Source organism: Pomacea canaliculata, linkage group LG7, assembly GCF_003073045.1.
Source record: "Pomacea canaliculata isolate SZHN2017 linkage group LG7, ASM307304v1, whole genome shotgun sequence".
Lineage (NCBI taxonomy): Eukaryota > Metazoa > Mollusca > Gastropoda > Architaenioglossa > Ampullariidae > Pomacea > Pomacea canaliculata.
Window position 1 is genome coordinate 7,622,634 of NC_037596.1, and position 27,234 is coordinate 7,649,867.

Sequence of the window (27,234 nt, forward strand, 5' to 3'; positions counted from 1 at the left end):
ACGTCTCGATCTGTCGTCTGGAGGAGGCCTGCAATGAAAAAAGTAATAATAATGAGTATTTTTAACTCTAAAAAACTTGTAATATGTTAATATTTTTTCATTTTAAGTAATGGGTATTTCGACTTTAAGGATAGAATACGAAGATAAAGAACAAAGAAAACTGATAAATAAAATTAGGTAAATTCTCAGGAATCCTTACATGATTGTATTAACGATTCCTTTCGTACGTTAACGATATGGCATTAAAATCACACTGTTTCTCGGGAAAAACCTGATTTTTTCTTTCTGCTCAGGTAAACTCTTTACAGAGTCTTATGTCACATCGTCTGATGTGAGATAGTCAACATTCTACATCTCTTGCAAGTTATATACCGCGTTGGTTATAATGTCTACAATCGTTGCCTGATGTAAAAATTAACATCATAAAAGAAAACTGAAAAATTAAAGCTTTTGAATTCAGTAGAGTGATTGCTTTCGTTTGTTCTTTTGAAAGGATGAGGAGGTATTGTTTTACAGGCAGCTCTTGTCACTAACCATTCCACCATTGTGACATATTACACAAGTTTGTTAGTTGATAGTGTCACAGTGTTTGTTACCTGTGTTACTCTAGAGACAGAGAGTCTGCAACATAGAGTGGGAGAGACGGAGAGAGAATTTTAAACATGGAATGAGAGAGAGAAACATAGAGGGGGAGAGAGTGAGACAGAGTTAGTAACATTCAGTAGGAATGGAGAGAAGAATGGAGCAGCGGAGTATAAGACAGAGACAGAGTTAGCAGCAAAGAGTGCAAGAGAACGAAACAAAAATATTAAGTGGTAGAGAGAGAGACTTGACAACACAAAGGAGAGATACAGAGTTAGCAACATTAAGTGATAGAAGGATCAAGACAGAGAGTAACATAGAATAAGAAGAGACAGAGTTAGTAACAGAGTGGGAGAGAGAGACAAAGCTAGCAACATGTAGTGAGAGAGACAGCAACATTGAGAGAGAGAGAGTGCTTGGCGGTTTATCTTTGCAAACACGCGTGGAGTCATGGAACAAACAGGTGTCAGGAATATAAAAGACAATCCTCATACACTATAATGACTTATCAACAGGTGTATTTGTCCCGCCAAGCGATTACACCTGTTCACTCAAGCTAGTCAGGTGGGAATTACCAGATGAGTGGAAATCCTCACGAGTTTCCATTTCATTGTTGTCGCCATTTGAAATGTCACGAACTTTACATGAAACATTTACTCTTCGGTGTTCTCGGAATACCACGGAAATAAGTATTACTACTACTATTACCACATAGGTTTTATTACTAACCTTTCATCACCCTCGATGATACATAGTTGGCGAGTGTGTTAAAAATGATGGCGGCATGATGGAGTGTGCTTGGCGGCTGAGTCACTCACAATCGAAAAACTTCCGCGTTTGAAGTAAGAAAAACAAGTAAATGATTACCATCTTACCAATAAAAAAGTTTTCACAAACTTGAGGTGACTGGAAACATAGATATAGAATATGTTTGTAAGACGTGGGCTTTCTCAGGCATCTTACCTCAATAATCAGAGCAGGTGAACTGTGTAAACTAGACAGGTGACAAGAAGTTCTAAGCAATTCTTTTTAAACGGAGATTCCCTTTCTGGTCATAATATTGTCTTGTTCAACCTGTTACTCATCAAGAGGTCAGTTTGAAAATCAGTTGACATGAATGTATGTGTAAAGCAAACATTACATGTGCATTCCACATGTTTCTTTACGGTATAAGCCACAGGGTTCAGATCCCGTTTGTCGAAATGAAGTATTTGGAGACATAACTCTCTTGTTTGTCATGTCTAAATTCTCTTCCTTTAAATGTATGCAGACTGCACTCTCCATGAATATGATTTTCCTTGAGCATCTGACCTTTATTCACAACTTCTATTACTGAGAAAATGTTTTCTTATCTTCACAAAATAACAAAAAGATATCTCAACTCCTACAATTGGCTGCTTCAACCTTAGAACTCCATGCTTTATCTTTTAATGATTGAGCGCTTGCTTCGTCTGAAAATAGTTTTCAAGATATTTTTGACAAGCTATGACTAATCAGTTTCTGATTAATTCAACCCAAAATCGAAAATATTTATTCAAATTAATTGAAGGCAGTATGTTATGTTTGGAAGATGACCCTTATTACGGGGCATGTTTATTTATTTATTTTGCGATTTTGGTAAGTGATACATTGTTCATTATATAGTCGTAATACATATCGACTTCTTTAAGGATATATTTACATAAATCCTAATAAAATATGCATATATATATATATTGTATTTATATGATAGACAACACAACACGTCGATCACCTAAAGAAAGATCCCTTGGCTACAATCACAACAATCACTTTCTCAACCCTATGTTTAGTAATTATACGAGTGGAGCAGGTCAGTGAGGCCGCTACATCAAAGTAAGAGTCGCCGCTCTCCCACACTAATCAGTCGACACCTTCACACCTTCAGGTTACATTTAAATACTCATCGTTTGGAGAACTATCTTACCTAGTGATAACGGTGCCATATCTCATTCTTGAGCGTCACGGTGACAGCGATCACGTGACATGACGTGTGTCTCTTCAAGAAATTATCGGTTTAGTCAGTTCCTGCTGTTCACTTTACAAGAAACTGCGCTCTACCTCTCCGACATTACCACCTGCAAAGGTAGGTGCTGTGTCTATCTTGTGAAATTACAGGTCTGTATATGTGTATGTATGTATGAATGGATCTATATATATACACAGGTGAGTGCAGTTGTTGTAATAGTTCAGAAAGTGAATGAATGTGACAGCTATGGTGATAATATTAACGTCGATGACGATGATGTTTGTGGTGATCGTTCTGTTTCTGTGGACAGTCGTCTCCACCAGTAGTTTAGGTGACGTGTAGTGTGTCAACTCTAGTTGTCCGGTGATTGTTTATTTCCAACCGCTTTTTTTCCTTCAGATGAGGCTGTTGCTGCAGTTGCTGGTGATGCTGCTGCTTGCTGTCGCTGTAGTCGCTGTACCCGTTGACGTCGCTCGTGCTGCTCATGCCATGGAACACGCGTCAACTTCTGTAAGTTTACGGGCGGATGCAGATCAAGTTCAATGAGTATATTGCTGTTAGGATAGGTGAGGGGTGGAGTCCAGGGAGTCTGGTGTTAATGTCGCCCCCAATGTTACATTCTGTGTGGAAGGTAAAGGGTTAATTGTGCAAACAAAATGACGCGATGTGAATATGAATACTTACTGTTACTGTTACTAGTATTGGCGTGTAGTTTATCTGTGTGTTTGTGTTTCTACGTGTGTTTTTTATCTCTCTGTATTTACATTCCTGTGTGTGTATGTCTACGTGCACGTGGCCAACATACAAATACATGTGTGTGTGTGTGTGTGCGTGTGTGTGTGTGTGTGTGCTTGCGTGTGTGTGTGTGTGGTCTATACGTATTTCAGTGCGAAGGATTTATGCAGGTGTGCGACCGTTGCTGCCCAGGTTACCGGTGTGTTTATATACCTGAGTTGTACACCCATCTCTGTCAAAGGAAATAAAGCAGAAGCATGTCCTTAGTGACCTCAGCATAGAGAACAAGCCTACCATTGTCATGATCCTCAAGTGATACCTAAGTACTGGGAAGAGTATTTCTATTCAAATACTTTCTTGTACAGCCTGAAATGTAACGGGAGGAAGAAATTAAATAGTCAAGAGTTTCTTACATTCTTTGTTTTGAACAAATTAAAGTTAATTATCCAAATGTCTGAGTACTTACATCGACCAAATGCACATGTGATATTTGCTCATCAACAAAAGACATACTACAAGAGCTAAAGAATGCTACAAGAATAACAAAAAAACACAGATAAAATATTACAAAATCTGACATACTTCATGATTGCTCTGTCCAAACTAAGCTTTCTATCCTGACATTCTACACATTCCCCTTATAACAGAAGAAAACTTAATGTTCAAATCAAAGACATTTTAGCTACTATTTACTTCTCACTTTGTTATCAAATCAATCTTGCAGTTTCTGATGAAATTCTATGATATAATGAACCAGAAAACCCTGATTGTAAGGTATAACACTATCAACTATGCTGTGCTCTAACACTCAAGGAACATTTATTTTTGTGTACTTATTTTTAATTGTAAAGTAAAGGTAGAAGAATACACAAGTAAAGAAACACTGAGGACTTAATGATCCAATCAAATCAGACTTTATTGTCTGTCGAGGAGACCCAAGACAAAAATTTTTGCTTTGCTCACAAGGGCAGGCATACATACTCACACAGACATCTAACACACACAGTTAGGAGTAAAGATATTTTGTTGTTTGTTAGAAACATTCAACATTGTGATGGCTGATAATGGATGCAGCACCCTCTTCTGTGCCAACCGTATTCTTGCTGCCCAGGTTTGCGGTGTGTTTATATACCGGGGTCGCTCTTCCTTCAGTGTAAAAGGAAATAAAGCAGAAGCATGTCGTTAGTGACCTCAGCATAAAGAATAATGATGATGATGTCGATTTGTAATGCGCAGAAGAATTCTCATTGCGCCGAAAAAACAAAGAAGAACAAGATAAAGTGACAAACACCAGAAAAGTAAAAATAAAGACAGAAGTGTTGCTTGGTTGTTTTAGTCTGTCTTAAATAAACAGATGGGTCTTCAGTCTTTTGCGAAACGTGGTTGGTGAGGTGATGTGGAGAGTGAAGGGAACAGCAGCAGTTTCACGATGGACCTTTCCCTTCAAATCTTCCACAAGGCGAGACTTGCCGCCCTTAGCGGCGCTGAATAATTTTCGCAAAGAAGACAAAAACTTCGGGAGCCTTCGGAAGTGTGACGTCATCGCCCTTGGCAACCCGACTCTTCGCTTCACTCACTGACAGCCATCAAACCTGTTCTGGCGCTAATTCAACATCTTCAACACTATGAAGAGTTTGAAAAAGTTAATTACGACAGGCAAACTAACTCAATGCCTAAGACTAATGACAGTCAAAGGTAAAATAAACGAGGGAACCAAAGCAATGTTGAACTCCAATTAAATATGTTAAATTAGTCTGTTTGTCAGCAATGTCTACTAGGTCTCATGGTTGCGACCAAGTTCTAAATGTTGACAGTTGGCGGTTCAAATCACTGTACTTTCATTACATTTTTTCTGGTGTTTTGGTTTGGGATGTTTTCGTTCTTTAATATGATTAATTTTCTGTCAAGCCTTTCACAAAAGTCTTTTGATTGCTAAGAGAAATTATGTAATCTAGCCGTTATAGTCTTATCTACAGACACCTACTGTCACACTTTGATATTGAAATGTACAGATTTTACACTCACAGATCTTTACAATTGTGTCAGTATAGTAATAATGATTATTGCTTTTTAAAGAGCATCTTTTTATTTTTGTATATGTGTTTCTTTCCTCAATTCGAACCACTCCCAGCCACTGCGAGATTAAGTTGTTGGACACGCATTTGACATTTTGCGAAGTGATGTGTCATTTCAAACGATCGAGCTATAGTATTCAGCGAAAGAGGGGTCAAGGGTTCACGTTTAAAACACAGGAAAAGTAGAGGACTGAAGTTGTGAGGTGACAGTTTTAGTGTAGCAATGCACTAACTGAAACTCAACTGAAGGGCAAAAGCTGCAAAAGCAACAACTTAGTCGCTTCCTTCTATAAAATGTATCATACGTTTCTCATGTATTAATATAGGGCTAGATGTCAAACTAACCACCATTTGCTTATTCTGTTACCCTCGTAAATAAAGATTTATCATTTGTCAACAATAAGGTAGAAAAAGTTTTGTTCCACCCTGGCTTTCATTCTGTCAGACATTCTTACAACCATATTGAAACATGTAGAATCAAACCTCAAAGTCCAAACAACTTTACTCAGAATATTCAGAGGGCATGTAGAACAAACTGTATTATACACAATACTAAAATATGTAATAAATGCACAGTATATTTGAAGAACTAAAATACACAGAGAGTAAATGAAGACAAAGTAATTATACATAAATGTTTACTATGTACACAATAACAACTTATATCTTAATTCTTTTTCACCAAATTTGCTTTGATGTTGGAAATTTTTATGTTGTCCATTTGTAATAAATTTTAGTGAATAAACATTGCATTGAAATAATGGTAATTGTATTTCAGCTCATTGTTTTTCTCAACACCATATTTGCATGAAAGGTTATTTACAGTTGTATCAAAGCATAAAAAAGTGTCAGTAATACATATATCTCCAGAGTAATTATCTGTACATAAAACTGAGTCTATATGTATGGTATCACTTTCTCAGCCCTATGTTTAGTCATTATACGAGTGGAGTAGGTCAGTGAGGCCGCTACATCAAAGTAAGAGCCGCCGCTCTCCCACACTAATCAGTCGACACCTTCACACCTTTAGGTTCCATTTACATCCGATAAAAAACTCAGAGGTTGGAGAACTATCTTACCTAGTGATAACGACGGCGACATATCTCATTCTTGAGCGTCACGGTGACAGCGATCACGTGACATGACGTGTGTATCTTCAAGAAATCATCGGTTTAGTCAGTTGCTGCTGTTCACTTTACAAGAAACTGCGCTCTACCTCTCCGACATTACCACCTGAAAAGGTAGGTGCTGTGTCTATCTTGTAAAATGACAGGTCTGTATGTGTGCATGTGTGTATGTATGTGTGCATGAAGGGATCTATATATATACACAGGTGAGTGCAGTTGTTGTAATTGTTCAGTAGGTGAATGAATGTGACAGCTATGATGATAATATTAACGTCGATGACGATGATGTTTGTGGCGATCGTGCTGTTTCTGTGGACAGTCGTCTCCACCTGTAGCTTAGGTGACGTGTACTGTGTCAACTCTAATTGTCCGGTGATTATTTCCAACCGCTTTTTTCCTTCAGATGAGGCTGTTGCTGGTGATGCTGCTTGTTGTCGCTGTAGTCGCTGTACACACTGAAGCCGCTCATCATGCTCATGGCGCACATGCCATAAAACTCACGTCAACTTCTGTAAGTGGACGGGTGGATACAGATCAAGTCCGATGAGTATATTGATGTCAGGATAGGTGAGGGGTGGAGTCCAGGGAGTCTGGTGTTAATGTCGCCCCCAATGTCACATTCTGTGTGGAAGGTAAAGGGTTAATTGTGCAAACATAATGAGGCGATGTGAATATGAATACTTACTGTTACTGTTACTAGTATTGGCGTGTAGTTTATCTGTGTGTTTGTGTGTTTCTACCTGTGTTTTTTCATCCTTTTGTATTTAAGTTCTTGTATATGTGTCTACGAGCACTCGGCCGACATACAAATACATATGTGTGTGTGTGTGTGTGCACCTGTGTGTGTGTGTGTGTGTGTGTGTGTGTGTGTGTGTGTGTGTGTGTGTGTGTGTGTGTGTGTGTGTGTGTGTGTGTGTGTGTGTGTGTGTGTGTGCACCTGTGTGTGTGTGTGTGTGTGTGCACCTGTGTGTGTGTGGTGTCTATACTTATAGCAGTGCAACGGTCCTAACGAGATTTGCCCTACACATTTTTCATGCTGCCCAGGTTTGAGGTGTATTTATCTACCTATGATGGGAATGCGCCTCCGTAAGTGTGTCACACCTAAACCACTTGCTTGAGCAAGCGGTGTTGCACTTTAACCTTTTGGAAAATTGTGTGTGAAAAGACGAACACCATTAAAGCAAGGAGATTGGCAATTCAAACTGTTTTTGTGGTCTTTCTTAGCGCTTTTGTGTTTGTACTGAGTGAGAGATTGATTGTCTTTCTAATCGTTCTTATATTTTCTTTTGGTTTTTGTTCATTTCTTGTAATGATCAGTAGCTAAAATGTAAAAATCCCTAATTCTTTGACATCACCATTGACTAATAGTCTCTACATTTTTTACTTACCAAGCATAGAACTGCATGCTTTAGTTTTTAATGATTGAGCGCTTGCTTCGTACGAAAATAGTTTTCAAGATATTTTTAACAAGCTGATAACTAATGTGTTTCTGCAAAAGTCAACACAAAATCAAAAATATTCATTCCGAAGGCAGTATTTTATGTTTAGAGAATGACTCTTATTCCGGAGCGTGTTCATTTATTCATTTTGTATGTGTGTGTGTGTGTGTGTGTGTGTGTGTGTGTGTGTGTTCTAGAAAAAATGTTTCCATTCACCTCTCACACAAAACACACGTGTACAAGAGGATCACTTGAGATTGTATCCTAATATAGAAAATGACAAAGAGAGAGATAAAGATGGGTTAGTAATGGAAAGTAACAACCAAACACACACAAATACACTTTGCTTCTTTTTTAAAGTGATATATTGTTCATTATATATTTGTAATACATATCGACTTTTATTATGATATATATATATTGTATTTTAATGACAGACAATACAACACGTCGATCACCTAAAGAGGGATCCCTTGGTTACAATCCCAAACATCATTAACACCAGCGTGTACTGTGCTGTCAGGACTACAGTCACACGTGTCTTTCTTATAACGGAATAAGTCAGTTTAGGACTATCCTCAATATATCTTACAGACATACATTAAGAAATACTAAACCCTACGTCCCCCTCTGATCCCGTGTCAAAGACACCAACGGCCGCAACAACCACTTTCTCAGCCCTATGTTTAGTAATTATACGAGTGGAGCAGGTCAGTGAGGCGCTACATCAAGTAAGAGCCGCCGCTCTCCACACTAATCAGTCGACACATTCACACCTTCAGGTTACATTTACATCCAATAAAAAAATTCAGAGGTTGGAGAACTATCTTACCTAGTGATAACGACGGCGCCATATCTCATCTTGAGCGTCACGGTAACAGCGATCACGTGACATGACGTGTGTATCTTCAAGAAATCATCGGTTTAGTCAGTTGCCGCTCACCTCAAAGGAAACTGCGCTCTACCTCTCAGACATTACCACCTGGAAAGGTAGGTGCTGTGTCTACCTTGTAAAATTACAGGTCTATATATGTGCATGTATGCATGAAGTGATCTATATATATATATACACAGGTGTGTGCAGTTGTTGTAATAGTTTAGTAGGTGAATGAATGCGATCACTATGGTGATAATATAAACGTCGATGACGATGATGTTTGTGGCGATCGTGCTGTTTCTGTGGACAGTCGTCTCCACCTGTAGCTTAGGTGACGTGTACTGTGTCAACTCTAGTTGTCCGCTAATTGTTTATTTCCAACCGCTTTTTTCCTTCAGATGAGGCTGTTGCTGGTGATGCTGCTGCTTGTTGACTCTGTAGTCGCTGTACACGCTGCACACGCTCATGCCATAAAACTCACGTCAACTGCTGTAAGTGGACAGGCGGATGCAGATCAAGTCCGATGAGTATATTGCTGTTAGGATAGGTGAGGGGTCGAGTCGGGGGACTCTGGTCTTAATGTCGCCCCCAATGTTACATTCTGTGTGGAAGGTCAAGGGTTAATTGTGCAAACAAAAGGACGCGATGTGAATATGAATACTTACTGTTACTGTTACTAGTATTAACGTGTAGTTTTTCTGTGTGTTTGTGTATTTCTACGTGTTTTTTATCCCTCTGTATTTACGTTCGTGTGTGTGTGTGTTTACGAGCACTCGGCCGACATACAAATACATTTGTGTGTGTGTGTGTGCGCGCGTGCGAATCTGTGTGTGGGCTGTCTATACTTATATCAGTGCAAAAAAGTTGACGAGCAATGCTACGAAACTTCTTCTTGCTGCCAAGGTTTGTGGTGTGGTATGCTACCAATTAGGGGGGCGTTGTCCCGTCAGTGTATGAGAATGAAACTATCTGCTTGAGCAAGCGGTGATGCACTTTAACCTCTTGTGGAGAAATGTTATGTGAAAAGACGAACACCATTAAAGTAAGGAGATTGGCAATTGAAACTGTTGACGATGTTCGCATTTTTTTAGCGCCTTTCTTGTTCTTGCAACTCCGCAGTAACTGCTGAATGAGATTCAAAATACCAATAAAACAGAAATTAATGTATCAGACAAATACTCAACAAATAAAATGCTTAACCTATTTTCCAGACACATATAAAGAAATCAAACCATATGTACCCCTCCGTCGCAGTATCAGTATTCTCTATTTTTATTTCTCCACGCCCAAATGGGAAGTGAGACAGACATACATATATGTATACACGCATGATTACAAACGCTTATATGCATCTCCATATGCAATATCTTTCACTCTCTTCAACAACAAAAAAATAAATAAAAACCCACACTCATTCTCTTTCTTTCTCTCTCTCTCTTACGCTATTTACTACTCACACGTTTCAGATTTACCGTTGACTGCATGTGTATCCATCTCAAAATACATATAAGAGGACAGACTTGTCCACACACTCAATGAGAAAAGACAATTTAACTTTTTTCCTAGAACAGGAAAGGCCTAAGAGGCCTTTATCACCACCTGATATTTCCGAAGATTGACATTTTTTTTTAAATCTTTTGCTTGGTTGCTATAACAATATAAATACGTGATAATTAAGAAATTTAACATATTTATTAGCGGTTAGAGCAAGGGAATATTTTAGACATTACAACAGTTACAGTAAGAGAAAATCAGTCTAGTGGTATTCACATAATAAAAACATGCATCCATATATCACTAATAGGCATATACATCATGTGTATGCTAACAAATAGATATATATGTACATATTTATTGTCTTTCATAGCCCTATATTTAGTATTTATAAGAGTGAAGCCTCTCAAGGACCTCGTTACATCAAGGAAAGAGCGGCCATCATGAGACAACACACAAAACTTTCCCAGACATCAGTCGACATCTTCAGACCTTTTCTCTTTTATTTCCATCCATTAAAAAAAGGGATTTTTCGAATCTGAAAACTATATACATACAGTCATAACACACAGGTCTCACATAGACAGTACACACACTTCATACAACACATAGAGTATAAATATAGAGTACATATAGAATATACAGTATATAAAACGCATATAACATTACTGTACATATAGTACAAATAAACAGTACATACAACACATACAGTACACACATACATACAACACATTCAGTACACATTGTATAAATCACAGTCCACATAGCAGACAAGCAGGAAGACACGTCGATAGCAGACGCAGCTCCAAACACAACATCTATCAGTCAATTGCTGGCATTTTCCTAGGATGACATTTTCTCTTGCCGTTGGCACTATTATCTACCTACCCACGTTACCACATTCTTGAAAGTAAGAACATGTCATCACCATAACATCGGCAGAGGCAATGAAAGTGTAAAAGCTGTAATACTTGATGACAGAAGCTGACGAGAAAGCTTCCCACAATGTATCCACACCACAGCTACCCTCATTGTCAGGTCGACGACAGACTTTTATTAGCAAGGAGATAACTGCCATCTATTGGCAGAGTCAACATTAATCAGACGGAATAACCTGCAGCAGTCAGACAGAATTTCATCTCCCCAGCGCTAAATATTTACTTGAGGTGACAAAAGGTTTATGTGCAATGGTGCCTGCTTTGACAGCCAACAGACGACTGATAACGAAGGATACGACAGAAATTTTCGGTTCTGAAGAAGACAAATCGCAACTTTTAATACTAGAAGAGCTGATGCCTGCTGTTGACTTCATTGTAAATTGTTGCGATGTAAATTGTTGAACACTGAACAGTCAACTCAAGCTCTCTAAAAGACAGATAACAGTATAACTGGGTACAGGTCCATGTTATGAAGAAGGAAAAAAAACAGTAAACTAAATCGCAAATAAAAAATATGCATTCGAGATCTTTAGACAAGATAATAGGAATTACATTGAGACAAGTCGGCAGTATATCGACGATGTGTACATCTTGAATACTGTCCAACTCTACTGTCAGGGACCAGTTCGTGCCTCCGTAATTTTAGGTTAGTTTAACCCCCTCGCTGTTTGTGAACTGCAGGAGTAAAATTAATAACACTTAATGGAGAATGAGTGAGAATGTCAGGGGGAAAAGGGAGGTCACTCTAGAAAGAAAAAGAGAAGAAGCAGACGGCAGTGACGGACATAATGGTGGAAGGACGTTGTGTGTACGCTAAGATGAGAAGCGTAGATGCCAGCGTCTAAGAAGTAATTCCTTGCCTAGCCAAGGTTTTTTTCGTGTACGGGAAAATTGTGTTGGAGCCTTTCTGAAGGAGGATTAGATCTAGACGATTCTTCTATCGCCTTCAGTAAAGCAGCCAGCAGTGTGTGGGCTCGGTGTACTGTTGGCTTCGTGTCGTCACCATGGAGTACCGCTACTGTGACAGTGTGAACCCCTCTCCGACACGGCCACTGTGTACGGCCTTGGAGTGTCATCTGTCGCTGAGCTACACGGAATTTTCTACCCCCATGGGAAAGGATAATCCGCCTGTAGTAGATTACCAGTGTGATTGGTGTTATTCATATTCTGACTGCAGACGCAAAGGGCGACCACCCTACGAACTGTGAGTATGGCTTGGAACTGATACACCGCGGACTAGAACATTGGAAACTTTTTAAAGTTATGAACTGAGAGATTGATATACCTATATAATTAAAAGTTGAGGGTATTGCATTACTAGATTTACTAGGTTTTGACTATCTTCTCTAAAGAGCTGCATGAGTGTTGGGACATTGGTATAAATATATCTATCTGTATTCTAAGTCGTACAGTCCTGAGCAACTTAATAACATGATGTGGACAGACTCAGGCAATCGTTGTTTTGTGTGTTGAAAGAACGTGTACGGACGTCGTGTGTGTGTTGCTCGTGTGTGAGCAGGCGTCCGTGACAGCTACAAGGAGCCAATAAAAACTGATTATATCTAATAATATTGCTATGTTAAAGTGTAATATACATCCATACATAAAAAAGTCAGCATAATCTCTAGATGTTGAGGATGAGATTCCTTAACTTTCTGTTTAATTTAAGAAAACATTCATCGTACGCAGTAAAACAAGAATCTGTTTCTTCTTTTCAAACTTCACTATCCAGGGTATCCTGCTCTGAGTTTCTTGCACTGACTTCTAAGACAAGTGGGCATGCTGTCTTTTTTCCACTAATTTGTTGTCCAGTACTAATGTGTTGCTTCAAATAAGACAATTGGTAACTGGCTTTGTCAAAACAACATACAATCTAAAATTTCTGCTTAGTACCTTTCAAACCCACATAATGTCTCAACTGATTCACTTCACTTCTAGTCCATCTGAGATCAAACCAAATGACAAATTCACTCACAACACCAAATGCAGAGAACAAGGGTGTTTGATGTGCTTTTATCAGGTGCCTTTGTCTGAGCCGCAGAAACAACAAGTGTTCAAGAAAAGTATCATGAGCTCACAAAAACTTAAACTATCTACGGATAGAGAAGGTCTCTCATTAGTAAAAAACTAAATCACATATCAGCGGTGGGCAATTATTAAATTATTATGAGGCAGCAACTTGTAAGAATTGTCATGTTAAATTATGAACATTATTGTATAAGAGCAAGCTCGTAAAATATTACTGGAGGAACAATATTGTATAGAACCAGACATACAAACTGGCATTTAACATTTAATATGAACATGATCGTATAACAAGAAAGTATGAAATTTTTGTGTAATATCAAAGTATGAATATTTTCATGTAACAACCAGAAATGGACGACATCTGGTAACACTGAAGTATGAACATTATCATTACAAAATAGGAAATATGAAAATGTGCCGTTTGTGTGGAACATTTTGACCTGCGCTTCGTTGCGGTGCTTTAGATATAACAATTGTCATGAAATGATATGAAACCTTGTGTCCACTCTAATGTTCACCACACTGTCAACCAATGACATCCACCACCTTATCCACAGTGTAATGACCATCCATATCAAGTAACAGAGTCAAACACATTATTCGTCGAAAGGTTTGCTGCTTCGTCAAAATTTACAGAATTTTTTAAGAAACCTCAAAAATACCCAAGCATTATTCCCAGTCATCATATGAGTCTGAATTGTAGTAATACCCAGGTGGTACATCGTCATCTGAAGAAAAATAGAGATCACTGAAGCGTGACGCCCACACATTTCTCCGCTCCTCCCCTTCCCTGCTCACAGCTTGAGACAAGACCTCAGGGAACATCAGATAGTCTTTGAGCACAGGGGGAATGGGGAGGGACATCACCATGTCTTTTCTGTTCAGGCTGTACGGTAAGCAACGAGACACCGTGAGACGACACAGGGATTCCAGAGATCTGGGCTGAGTGGTCGCCTCATCGAGAACTTGAGACATTTGTTGTACCTGTGGATTAGTGACTATAACCACCGCATTTTCATTGTGGTATTCAGTATTGAGAGAGAACAGTTCTGAGTAGGGACTGGTGCCGCATTCAATCAGGATCTTTAGAACAGAAATATTTCCTTTCTTGATCGCTTTTTTCATTGGCGACATTAACGACAAGCATGGTTGCTGCAAACCAAGCCGAGGCAGGTGAAAAATCACTCCAAGCTGGATGAGGGAGGTAAGTATGCTTGATGTATCACCAAAGTCCAAAGCATTAAAAAGAAAACTATTTCCCATGTTGTCAACTAACAGAGGATTGCACCCCTTTTCTAGAAGTGTTTTAAACAATACACCTACGGTCTCATTCGACTCAACGAGGCTGTGTATGACATTTCTTTTCATCAATATTGTTTTCCCTTTGCTGTTGCGACAGTTGATGTCAAGTCCACGAGAAAGCAGGTCATCTAGAAGGGATATCCATATGCGGTGGTCTTCCTTGCGGTAGAGAGAAGCCATGGTGTGAAGTAATTGCGTTTTGCCATCCAGCAGCCTTTTGATGTTAACATCAGCACCGCATTCAAGCAATATCTTGGCAGTTGCCCACTTGGAAAACAGTATGCATCTTTCAAAGGACCGCTGTACAACGCAAAAGCAATTGCTAGTTTCAGTATACATTGGTTTTGAGCAGTCTTTTATCAGGATCCTTGCAACTGGAGTAAGTTTTTCTTCCTGAATGTGTCTTGTTGGAAGGCGAAATATGTTTTCAAGGATCAAGTGTTCATCACATCTACCCCAGTCTAATTTAGCTCCTAGCTGTACCAGGTGCCAAAAAATAGGCCAGTGCTTTTCCTCTAGTGCTATCATTATAGGTGTCTTTCCATTTGGTCCAGTTACGTTTATGTCTGAACCCTTTTCAGCGAGAGCAGCCAAAAACAGAGAAGGACAGACTTCAGATCCATACCATTCATCTGCCATTGCTAGTCTATGAAATAATGTCCAACCATCACTGTCAGGCAAACTGACATCCGCTCCATGCTCAAGAAGCAGTTTAACACACTCCCACCGCCTGAACCTTGACAAAGCGTTCAAAGGAGTGTCTCCATCATCGTTGCGTAAATTAATATTCAATATTTGTGTCGGCATCATATTTGAAATAAAGTCTACGTCAATTAATTCTTCTGGTTCCAAGCAGAGCACACACTCGACTAAGCCATGGAATACGGATTCTCCCAGCAAAGGCTCTGGGTCGGTTTCTGCTCCATATTCAAGAAAATTTGGAATAGCTGTCCAGCATGTCTCCTTGAATGCAAGTTGTATAGCCGACATTCCATTCTCACTTTTCCGAGTGATTATGTCATCTTCGCGTAGTATAATGCAACGTAACAGATCTTCATTATCTTCATCATCATTGCAGCTTTCAAGAAGATGATGTAGAACTAGAGGATCCTGCTTAGAAATATTACTTATATTTCTCCTAGAAAAAAAACACACCGACGATAAAAAGCTCCAGTTCCTGGACGTAACTGACAGTGTTATCGGTGTCTTGCCATCAGAACATGTTATGTTGACGTCCGCGCCTTTCTCTAGCAGACGTATGGCGATGTGCTCACATCTGGGAGACGAGGTGTGAGCGACTCTCGACAACAAGGTGAAGCCCTCGCTGTCAGTCTCGTTGACGTTGTGTTGAAACTCCAAGAGCCGCTCCACCATGTCCATGTTCCCGTGCTTCGCAGCCACTTGTATCGGCGTGTTGCCTTCTGGGTCACGTGCCCTGACGACAACTCCATAGGTGATGATACGTTCTAAAATGTCCTTTCGTATGTCCTTGCTCAAGATGTTCTCGGACGAAGAATTAACAGAAGCTAAAATGTGCAACAAAGTCAAACCGTCTTTATTTAATAAGTCAGGCTTCGCACCCTGGATTAGAAGCTGTTGTGTGACATCCCAGTTGTTGTGATTCGCCGATAACATCAGCGCGGTATTACCCTGAGGATCGAGAGCATCAATCAGCTTTTTGTGGGCGACGAAAAGGCCACACATGTCAAGATGATTAAAGTTCTTTTTCATAAGGTCAGAAGAGAAAAAATTAAATGTTCCTTCTTGATCATCGCCTATGCTGCAAGTCACACAGGTCTCTCTAGACATTGTTCTGTCGACATCGCTATTTATAGTCTGCACTTGTGATGCTAAGCTCACAGGACTGTTCACATCCTCTTGATGACGACTGGCAAGAACGTGCATGATAGTATGTCCTTTCAAGTCTCTTTCCACCAACAAGGCTCCTCTAGCCAACAGTTCTATTGCCATGTCCCAGTGTTCATGCTTGACTGCTAGATGAAGTGGGGTGTTGCCATTGGGATCTCTCTGATTACTCAAGGCACCTCTATACAACAGGAGAACCAGTAGAGCGACAGGCTTTTTAACAACAGGGCCTTGTCTGCACTGGTTACATCTTATATTCGGTTGCTGTAGAAGTCTGTGTAGAACTGAGTAGCCTTCACTGTCAAGAGCAGTCGCACTAGCGCCGCACTGCAGGAGTTGGTGGACAGCCAGCCAATTGTTGCTCTTAGCTGCGAGATGAACAGCGGTGTTGCCATTAGGACAAGGCCTTTCTAAATAGGCTCCTCTTTCCACAAGACATCTTATTATAGCAACAGTGTTTGGGACAATGAACTGGGTTACTCTGTGCAACAGTGTAAATCCCTCCCAATCTGTCATGTTAACGTCACTGAAAATATTCAAGAGCAGATATAAAACCTCGACAGTATGTGCTCTGTCAGCCATCTGGACAAGAAATCTTAGTTCATAATTTCTCAAGATGTCCGATGTAACCAAAGCATGCATAACATACGAGGACAGCCATCCTGGAAATGTTTTGCCGAGGGTAATGGCTATTCTTTGAAGAAGAGTGAAGCCCTCGCTGTCTCTCTCGTTCTGATCGCCTCCCTTGTGTCTCAGAATGTGATCAGCGACGGTCCATTTCTCGTGTTTGGCGGCAAGTTGCAGAACTGAATCACCATGGCGACTCCGTGCATTTGTGACTGCAGAATGTTGAAGAAGGAAAATGGATTGTTCCTCGGTGCACTCCGTGCTGCTCTGAATAAATCTTTCCATAAAGGTGACTCCTTCGCTGTCAACCTCGTGGATCATGGCTCCTCGCCGAAGCAAGTGTTTGACCACTGTCCAGTTGTGATGTCTCGCTGCCAGTTGGAGCGCCGTGTCGCCACTAGAACAACGAATCTCTCGGTCCGCTCCCTTCTGTAGAAGGAGATCAATGACAGATAACACATCGGACCCCGTAGCTTTGCCGGTTGACTGATTTTGAGTTACTGCAAGAAGATGTAGAACTGCGTAGCCCTCACTGCTAAGATCGTGTATACTAGCGCCAAGATGGATGAGACATTTGACGAGGGCCACATTGTTAGAAACTGAAGCCAGGTGCAAAACAGTGTTACCTGCAGAGCATTGAGCATTCAGATCTGCACCTTGTTGATGTAGAAAATGAAAAAGCTGGCAGACGTTTTCTGCCTGTTCGCTTGAGGTCATGGCCAGTCTGTGTAACACGTTATAACCATCAGCATCTGTAAGCCTCGTGTCTGCTCCGAGATCTGCTAGAATTCGAAACAAAGTCCACTTGTTAGAACACGCAGCAAGGTGCATGGCCGTGCATCCGTCAGCATCTCTAGCGTTGATTATAGCCCCACTGCTGACACACAATGTGACAAGAGTTTTATATGTCACGGGATCCATGGAGGATCCTGTCAGAACAAGAACATGCAGCAAGGATCTCTGACACTCGCCCACAACATCAGCACGTGCGCCATGTTCCAGCAGCAGTTTGAAGAATTCCCAGTTCCTGTTCTTTGCGGCCAGAATCGCAGCCGTGTTTCCTTTACTGTCACAGTCATCTAGTGTTTTAGCAGATGTAAGCAGCAATGTCAGCGCCTGGAGTTTAGCTTCTGCCCGTTTGGTGTGATATTCATTCATTATCTTTGATTTTATGTCTGTGCACTCCATCTTGTCGTTTCTGTCACGCACAGTATTTTGATGTGTAGCAGCTAGGTGCAGTGTTGTATCTCCCTTACAGGTCTTGAGGGTAACATCGGCGCCATTTTCCAGAAGAACTGGAAGAAGAGAGTCGAACCTGCTGTCAGGACACATGACGAGCCTGTGTGTAGGACTGAGAGACATCTCTGTCAAGGAGGTTCAGATCCAGTTTAGAAACTAGAAGGTCACAGACACGTGACCACATGTTGAGTTCTGCTGCCAGCTGTACTAAGGTATTCTGGACTCGTTTATCTCTACATTCGACAATCTTTTGTTTTGAATTTATCCACAACGCTCTTAAAACGTCCATATGTAAGTATTTTTGTGTTCTGAGTGTCTGACTAGCGGCCATTGCTTGTACTATAAATAGCACGTTGTTCTCATTCTCCAGTACAGTTTTTATCTCCGATAGAAAAACTATCAGCATCTCCCAGCTATCATTCTTTGCAGCATCAACTATTACACCTTCAGCGATATGTTTCAATGGCTGGGAATCTGCTTCATCTTCAAATAATTTTCTCAGTATATTTCTAACAATCAGAAGACTAATGCACTTCGCAGACGCCAGTTTCTGTAGTAACAAAGAATTCTTGGCATCACTAGCATTGTTGTCACCGTTTGACAGAAGGTCCTTTACTAACTCCCAGTTTCCAGCCTCGACTGTTGAATTCAGCAACACTGTGCTTTCCGGAAGTATATCATCATCGGCCTTTTGAACTCCTTGTGATGAGAGTTCCATGATGTTCTGTGACGTTCTTATCTGTGTCAATCACTAGAACGACAAGGGGAGTTATATTCTGTTCTTCTCAAAACTGAAAAGAGAAAATATTTGATTGTAATCATTTAACCAGAGTCTATCCTGCTGTTAATGCAAAATTGTGGGCTTCCATGCGGAACTTCTAGAGTACATCAAAGTGTATAGCAAGCCGCTTATAGACCAACTAATTATATATAGAAAATGGCAGCAGACATTCAGTTCAGGTTATCAACAAATAAATACATTGTAGTAATTTCTACCATGACAAGGTGAATAATCTTTAAGACACTAACAAACAATTAAGAACTGACCTTGTACTTGGCCTCGAAGTGCAGTTTTCCATGAATGAAGTTGCAGTGAACTCAATATCACACCATGATTAGATTCACCTCTAATGTAAATAAGTACGACACATCCACCCACGACGAGAATGCTTGAAGGATACCAGCTCCCTAGAATGTCTGACGTGAGGAGCTGATGTCGGTACTGAGCTCCAGTCATGAAGGTAACTAGTCATGAACAGTCAACTTTCTAGTCTCAACTCCTTCTATTTCTAGTCATAGTTGTTCCTGTGCAGGTAAAGGTCCTCTCAAGAGCCGTTATTTAATAATTTTCTGTGTAACCAAGTCGGAAACCTGTGAACGATGTGACTTATCATGAGCAATCACGACTAAGTAATTGATTCTGCACAAGTAAAGACTTCTTCACTCTCAAAGACCGTTATCTTGCAATTCAGTCTGATAACAGAATATCTGTCTTGGGGCTCAGGCCAGGCTTTGCTGAATTTCCGATTATGTCAAGGGTAAATCTGTAACGAAAACGAAAAATCAAAGGCTAGCTAAAACTGTGCTAAGCGAGTCTTCTCTGCTTAATCCCTGACCCATATCTAAATATTACCTGACACAATACCTACATATTATCTGCCATATCGTCTGAAATTGTTGCTTTCCATGCTGTCATTTACGCTTTAGTTACACTTCCGGGTCGAAGTTCTACGTATCTACTCATTAATGTAGCATCATTGAATTTGTATATATATATCGTAAGTCATGAGTCAACGAGAAAGACAGTAAGTAGATGCTCAATCTCAAAGACTTGTAAAAACAATTAAAAAGACAGGACTTTCTTCATGCCTGCACAGAGTGACTATAACAATTAACAGACCGGACTTTCCATTGTGTGCTCGCACCGTGTCAGTAAAAGGGAGAACTGCACTTACCACTATTATCTACCTATCCACGTTAGCACGTTGAATAAAGGAGCAGCATCTCATCACCATAACATCGACAGTGACGATGTATCATCACCTTAGGGAGAGCACACACACGACCATTTACAAATTGAACTGTCGACCCAGATGACTGGGCATTTATCGGAAAGGCGTATTTTCCGTTGCTGTACTTCCGTTTTAACCGTCACAGGTGCAACAGGTGTGGCTGCATACCTCCATTATCTTAAGAGTTTAAATAAAAGCTATGAGCATGTTCCTTGTCCTGACAGAAGAGCGTGAAGTGAATCGCGGTAGTTCACATACGATCTTGCTCTGGCTGCAGAATTAGTACATGACTGTGTATGTTATTTCAGTTTTGTTGTTTTAGTCATATGCATGCATGTTTTTATTATCTTTACCATCCAGAACGATTCTACCTCGGTTAAAAAGAAAAACACAAAACATGGCAATACACCCCTCTCCTCTTGGTGCTTTCGAACATGTGTAATTAAATCATATATTTAAAACTAAGGACACAGTTTCCACCTTAGCATTGTTTCAATATATTTCTCCTAGAGAAGATAGAATTGCCTTTAATTCTTGGATAGCCTTACGGTGTAACTTGTTTCCTGACTAATGATTAGCATGAACTGTAATACATGCATTGCACGCATGGTTCCTATTGCTTCTCTTTCAAGTGTCTCACCGAAAAAAAAATCTGGTTAGCAAAACTTTCATTGTAAGAAACAGTAAATACTAATTCGGTTAGCTTTTTATCAGCCCTTTTGTGACAAAGACCCACACTCTTGGCGGGGTTGGGTATTGTCTTTTCCCTGGTCTAACGATGGTAAATGGGATGAGTACATAAACACAGGGCAGGTGAGATGTGCTCACGACGACCACCACCTACAACGGGGAGACGGCCCCACACTTGTACAATTGCTGAAATTTATTTTCCCTCTTTAGTGTTTTACAGAAAAAAATTAGAGAGAGAAAATAATATTCATTTTCAAAAATCTCTTTTTACTTTTGAGAACTCGCGCGTCTATGGTAACACGCCGGCTGCGAGTTACATCCCTTTGTCGTCTGCTAGTTGATCAAATGTCGACTCGACCACAGCCAGCAGTCAATTCGACCACCAATCGCGGAATAAGTTATTATTCAAGAAGAGGAGGACGCATACCGATAATATTACACACAATGCTCTTTTGAAGTCGGTTTGCAAGAAACAGATTGAGAGAGAGAGAGAGACACGTAGACCAAGAGGTTTTATTCTAAACTGGGGTCACAACTCTTCAGTTTCACTTTTTAAAAAACCTTTCAAACACGAGACAGCCTTCGGGTATTTATATACAAAAGAAAAGCAAAATTCATTTTAAATTATTTATTAAATGGAAAACGGGAACTTGAAACTACTCCATTTATCTATATCGACTGGACACACACACTAACCATTGACAACCCTTGAGTACAACAAGAATGAAGTCATTGCAAGAGTTAGAGCAGACAAAAATGTCTTTAAGGCTCTCTTGAGGCTCTCTCTAAACAGTTTGAACTGATAATGGCAGCGAAAAAGAATGACATTTTTGATATGGCTGAAAAAATTAAATATCACTAGAACAGACAGATGTCTTAAGCAACTTTGCAAATATCAGCATACTTTATGATACATGAAATCTGTTACGCCCTCCCCTTGGTGCTAGTTAACTTCTTCACGACCATTATCATTACTTTCTTGCTATTCATTGTCAGTCTCATCCGGCACTATATTTCCATTTTCTTCTTCAGACTCTTCTTTCGTTACCTCCACCTCCTCGTCGTCGTCGTCGTCGTCGTCGTCGTCGTCGTCATCATCGTTATCATCGTCATCACCGTCATCATCTTCTTCAAAAATACCATCATCTGTGTCAAACTCGTCTGAATCAAAGAACCATGAATCCCATTCCTCGTCTTCTGTGTCGGAGTGAAGGTTTGACAGCTCATCACTGAATGACAGGTAGTCTTTTAAAACAGTCGGAATTAAGAGGGGTTTGACAAGGTCACTTCTGGTCACTCTGTACGGTAGAGAACGAGATACAGCGAGACGACACAAATATTCCAGAGATCGGGGCTGAGAAGAGGCCGCCCGCTTTATAATCTCTTGGACATCTTCTGCCTCCGAATCGTCTGTATCACTTTCTGAGTCCTGCATGTTTTCCACTTGATATTCTGTGTTGAGTACAAACAGAACGGAGTTGGACAAGGCGCCACATTCAATCAGGATTTTGAGAACAGGTGGTTCCATTTCGCTGATCGCATACTTCAGCTGTTCAATGTAAAGTAAATGAGGTACACCGCCCTCAATCTGGGGCCTACAAGACAGCAGACCGACCTCTAGACACCCTTTGACTATTCTCAAAACATTTCTATCGTTCATTTCTCTCATTTGACAATACTTCAGGATGTGTATAAGAGAAGAATTTCCCATATTGTCCACCACCGAAGGATTGACTCCCTTCTCCAGCAAGACTCTGCAAAGTGCTTTTGGGTTCGTCTTCAACTCTGTAAAGCTCGACAAAACTCTGTGTTTCATCAACACTGTTCTACCGCAATCATCTCGACTGCTGATATCCAGTCCACGGCGAAGCAGAGCAGTCAGCAAAGACAGCCAGGTCTCGTGATCGTGCTCCTTGTACAAAGAAACCAGTACATGTATCAGTGGTCTTCCACCTATCAGCCTCTTAATGTCGATGTCGGGTCCAGATTCAAGAAGCAGATTTGCCACTGTCCAATTAGAACACCTCACACATTTTTCAAAACAACTCTGTAATCTTTCGAGATTATCCGATCCACACTGTCGTTTGGCTGCTGTCGACTCAGAAGATCTGAAGCATTTCTCAAAACATTTTTGTGATTGAAGTACACTTGGGACAGCAGGAGATAAATTTAAACATGAGTGTGCAAGGAAATTAATGATTCCGCACAGTTTTTCACATTGAACATTTCTTTTGGGAAAAAGGTACAGTTTTTTCAGAAGTAAAAATTTATCAGCTTGAGCCCAGTCGTAACAGGCTCCTAACTGTATGAGTTGCCAAAAAACAGACCAGTTCCTTTTCTCTAGTGCTAACATCACAGCTGTCTTATTTCCCGGTCCAGCCGTGAGTATATCGGCACCGCATTCCACTAATGTGTCTACAAAAGGAGACAGATCATCCCAATAGCTACTGATGGCTAGTTTATGAAGTACAGTCCACCCATCGCTGTCAGGCATGTTCACGTCTGCTCCATGCTCAACAAATCGTTTGATCCACTTCCATTTGTTTGAATTGGCCAGGATATGAAGAGGCGTGTTGCCATTGTCATCACGCAAGTTGATGTTAAGTTTATCGCTCGGCATGAGACTGAGGATAAGCTTTTTATCGTAGGTATGTGAGGCACATTCTGCTAGAACATGAAAAACCCAGCTTCCTGCCAGCGCTTCAAAGTCAGTGAACTCACCTTTAGCTAGGAATCGTACCACCAGGTCCCATCTTCTCTTTGTGATTGCAAGCTGTAAGACTGATTTTCCATTCAGACGTGTCTGCAGTACGGTGGTGTTTTTGTAGAAAAGTAAAATAAGATTTGATGGACACTCCTCTTCTAGAAGATGATGCAAATTTAAATGATACTCCTTGAATGCAGTATTAATATTTTTACTAGAAATGAAATTCAGCAATACCGATGCTACGGTCCAGTTACTTGCTATCATCGACAGTGCTAACGGTGACTTGCCTTCTGATGACGTCCTGTTGACGTCAGCACCTTTCTCCAACAGTCGCCTGGCGATGTCCTTACATCTGGGAGACAAGCTCTGAGCGATTCTCGACAACAAGGTGAAGCCCTCGCTGTCAGTCTCGTTGACGTTGTGTTGAAACTCCAAGAGCCGCTCCACCATGTCCATGTTCCCGTGCTTCGCAGCCACTTGTATCGGCGTGTTGCCTTCTGGGTCGCGTGCGCTGACGTCAGCTCCAGATGAGACCAAGCGCTCCAGGAGTGTCTTGTGCATATTTTCACAGAAAAAAACATTGTTACTTTCAGGTTTTACAGAAGCAAGAATATGTAGGACAGACAGTCCATTACAATCCAGAATGCGCGTGTTTGCTCCTTTGATGACAAGTCGCTCTGTGATGTCCCAGTTATTGTATTTTGCCGACAGAATCAGTGCTGTGTTGCCATAGTTATCACACCTGTCTGTGATCTTTGTGTGATCCACTACTATGTCGCACATGTCAAGATGAGTAATATTTTGTTTTGCGAGTATGGAAAAGAAAAAATTAAATCGAACTCCTCTTTCAGTGTCGATGCAACAAGCCACACACTCATCCCCTGAGTTCCTGCCTTCGCTTTTAGTTGCCTCGGAGTTTGGAGTTTCGTTATCCTGGAGTTTAACAGTTTCTTTATAGTTGGAGTTATCACGCTTGGCGAGAATGTGCAGGACAGTACATCCTTCGGAATCTCGTTCGCTCAGGCATGCTCCTCTACCCAACAGCTCTGTCACCATGTCCCAGTGTCCATATTTGAAAGCAAGATGTAGTGGGGTATTAAACTGAGAATCTTTCTGATTAACCAAATCCTTTTTAGCTTTGGACAAAATAGCGGCGGCTAAGGATAATGGCTTCTCAGCAGCCGGACTCTGTTTGCATTGTTTGCACCGTAAATGTGGATGGCCTACAAGTCTGTGTAGAACTGACAAGCCTTCGTTATCGAGACCACTGACACTAGCTCCATGCTCCAGAAGGTGCCAGACAGCCAGCCAGTTGTTGTTTTTAGCCGCGAGATGGAGAGCAGTGTCACCATGAGGGCACTGCTTGTCGACATCAGCTCCTTTCTCGACAAGACGTTGAATTACAACCGCTGGTTTTGTAACACAGAACTGGGCTACTCTGTGAAGAACTGTGAACCCCTCGCCATCTGTCATGTTGACGTCCTCAAGACTGTCTATCAGCTGCCTTAGTACGTCTACATTCCCTGCTCTGGCAGCCATATCAGTGAGACGAATGAGTTCTACACTGCTCCGAGGTCTCGAACGTTTTATAAAATATATGACATAGGATTGACACCACCCTTCTTTGAATACCCTACCTGTACTCATGGCCATTCTATCGAGAATAGTGAATCCCTCGCTGTCTTTCTCGTCTGCGTTGCCCCCCAGGTGTCTGAGAAAATGCTCGACGATCATCCATTGCTCGTGTTTGGCGGCAACTTGCAGGACCGTGTCACCATGAAGATTTCGTGTATTTTGCAAGGCACAGTGTCGAATAAGATAGCTAAAAATGTAGAGTTGCTCATTGACTGCCATGCTGCTTTCAGCAACTCTTTCGATAAGGGTGATTTTGTCAGTCACATCCTCTTGAATCTTTGCTCCTTTCTGAAGCAAATGTGTGAACACTGTCCAGTTGTGGTCTTTCGCCGCCAGGTGAAGCGCTGTGTCGCCACTCGAGGAGCGAAGCTCCAAGTCTACTCCTTTGTCAAGTAAGATATCAATGACTGATAATAACTCTGTGCAATGCTTCTCACAGACCTCATCAGGTGAACTCCGGCCATCTTGAGGAGGTCGAAGCTTATATATAGCAAGAAGATGTAGAATTGTGAAACCCTGTCTGTTACACCGATCCAAGCGAGTACCAAACTCTGTAAGGTGCTTGACTAGTTTCAAGTTTTCAGTCATTGCCGCCAGGTGCAAAACGGTGTTACCTGCCCGACACTCAGCGTTCAGATCACACCCTCGCTGATGAAGAAGATCAAAAAGTTGACAGACATTATCTAGTTGTTCTGCTGAAGTCATGGCGAGCCTGTGTAAAACATTGTAGCCTTCACCATCAGGTCGTCCTGTGTCTGCTCCAAAATTAACCAACGATTTCATGAACGTCCAGTTGTGAGACTTCACGGCTAGGTGAAGTGCAGTCAATCCATTTATGTCTAAGTTGTTCATCTGAACACCGTTGTTCACACACAGAGAGATCAAGGTTGTGCAAGTATCAAAAACCATGGAAGATCCCTTGAGAGCGAGAACATGCAGCACTGACCTCTGTTCTTCGTCGACAAGATCCGTTCGAGCGCCATGTTCCAGCAAGAGCCTCAGCAACCCTTCGTTGTTGTTCTCTGCAGCTAAGATGACAGGCGTGTTCCCCAGATGATCACAATCATCGAGTTCATGGCACATATCTATAAGTTTTGATACCATCTGTTGTTTTGACTTCGCACACTTAATGTGATATGTACTAACAATCTTTGGCGTTAAACGTTCACAGTCCTTTGTGTCCACTTGTTGTACACACTCAGAAACATATTCAACCTTTTGATATTTAGCCGCTATATGAAGTACCGTTTCTCCTTTCTTTGTTTTCAGGTTGAAGTCGGCGCCATTTTCCAGAAGAACCGGAAGAAGAGAGTCAAACCTGCTGTCAGGACACATGATGAGTCTGTGCAGGACTGAGAGACCATCCCTGTCAAGAAGGTTCAGGTCAGGCTTGGTGACGAAAAGATCACAGACACGTGACCACATGTTGAGTTCTGCTGCCAGCTGTACCAAGGTGTTTGGGACTCTTTTGTCTGTACTGTCGAGAATCTTCTGTTTTGAATGTCTCCACACTGAGCTTAGTACATCTATATGCATACACCACTTTGACCTAAGTGTTTCGCTTTTATCCACCATCTCTATGACTGACAATAGGTTTGGTTCATCATCCAGGAGAGTATAGGGTATCATCAAGAATATCATGAGGATGTCCCAATTCTCGCAGTTTGCCGCTGCAACGATAGCAGTCTGTGCACTATTTTTCAGTGTTTGTGCTCTTGCTTCGCTTGAAAACAATTTTTCAGTATTTCTTCTATAATCTGATGACTAAGACACTAACAGTCGCCAGCTTCTGCAAAGAAATGACTGTCTGTCCTTGACTGAGAGGTCACATCAGAAGTGAGTTCTTTGACCACATCGCAGCTGCCAGCTCAGCA

The 27,234-nt window shown here is 41.0% G+C and overlaps 2 protein-coding genes and 2 long non-coding RNA genes across 5 annotated transcripts in view; 2 read left to right on the top strand and 2 right to left on the bottom strand.

The window, feature by feature from the left end:
* LOC112568491 (serine/threonine-protein phosphatase 6 regulatory ankyrin repeat subunit C-like) overlaps positions 1-1,589 on the bottom strand; it is a 51,980-nt gene extending 50,391 nt beyond the window's left edge. The window contains exon 1 of the mRNA XM_025245799.1: positions 1,312-1,589. The gene's annotated coding sequence lies outside the window, so the exon portion shown is untranslated. The remainder of the gene's footprint in view (positions 1-1,311) is intronic.
* A 1,039-nt stretch (positions 1,590-2,628) lies between these two features.
* LOC112568010 lies at positions 2,629-7,708 on the top strand. 2 transcript variants are annotated; one of them, XR_003099956.1, is made up of 3 exons: positions 2,629-2,686; positions 6,910-7,017; positions 7,499-7,708. It is a non-coding gene; the product is annotated as an uncharacterized LOC112568010 (long non-coding RNA). The 2 variants fall into 2 exon arrangements; XR_003099955.1 differs by having other exon boundaries at positions 7,502-7,708.
* A 1,109-nt stretch (positions 7,709-8,817) lies between these two features.
* On the top strand, positions 8,818-9,886 carry LOC112568011. Its single transcript, XR_003099957.1, has 3 exons — positions 8,818-8,935; positions 9,221-9,313; positions 9,677-9,886. It is a non-coding gene; the product is annotated as an uncharacterized LOC112568011 (long non-coding RNA).
* Positions 9,887-13,270: 3,384 nt separating this feature from the next.
* LOC112568494 lies at positions 13,271-27,079 on the bottom strand. The gene is made up of 3 exons (XM_025245803.1): positions 22,002-27,079; positions 21,715-21,857; positions 13,271-18,441 (listed from the first exon to the last, which is right to left on the bottom strand). The coding sequence occupies exons 1-3, from the start codon at positions 26,999-27,001 to the stop codon at positions 13,952-13,954; spliced, it is 9,633 nt and encodes a 3,210-aa protein (XP_025101588.1). The 5' UTR covers positions 27,002-27,079; the 3' UTR covers positions 13,271-13,951.
* Positions 27,080-27,234: the final 155 nt, after the last annotated feature.

Excerpts from the sequence above, each read along its gene's own strand:
- LOC112568494 (XM_025245803.1), bottom strand. The coding sequence starts at position 27,001 with ATGATATTCTTGATGATACCCTATACTCTCCTGGATGATGAACCAAAC. Across the intron at positions 21,858-22,001 it reads GATGAGACTGACAATGAATA|CCATATCAAAAATGTCATTC; the intron begins GCAAGAAAGTAA and ends TAATTTTTTCAG. Across the intron at positions 18,442-21,714 it reads GTACTCAAGGGTTGTCAATG|AGATGTCTCTCAGTCCTACA; the intron begins GTTAGTGTGTGT and ends CCTCCTTGACAG.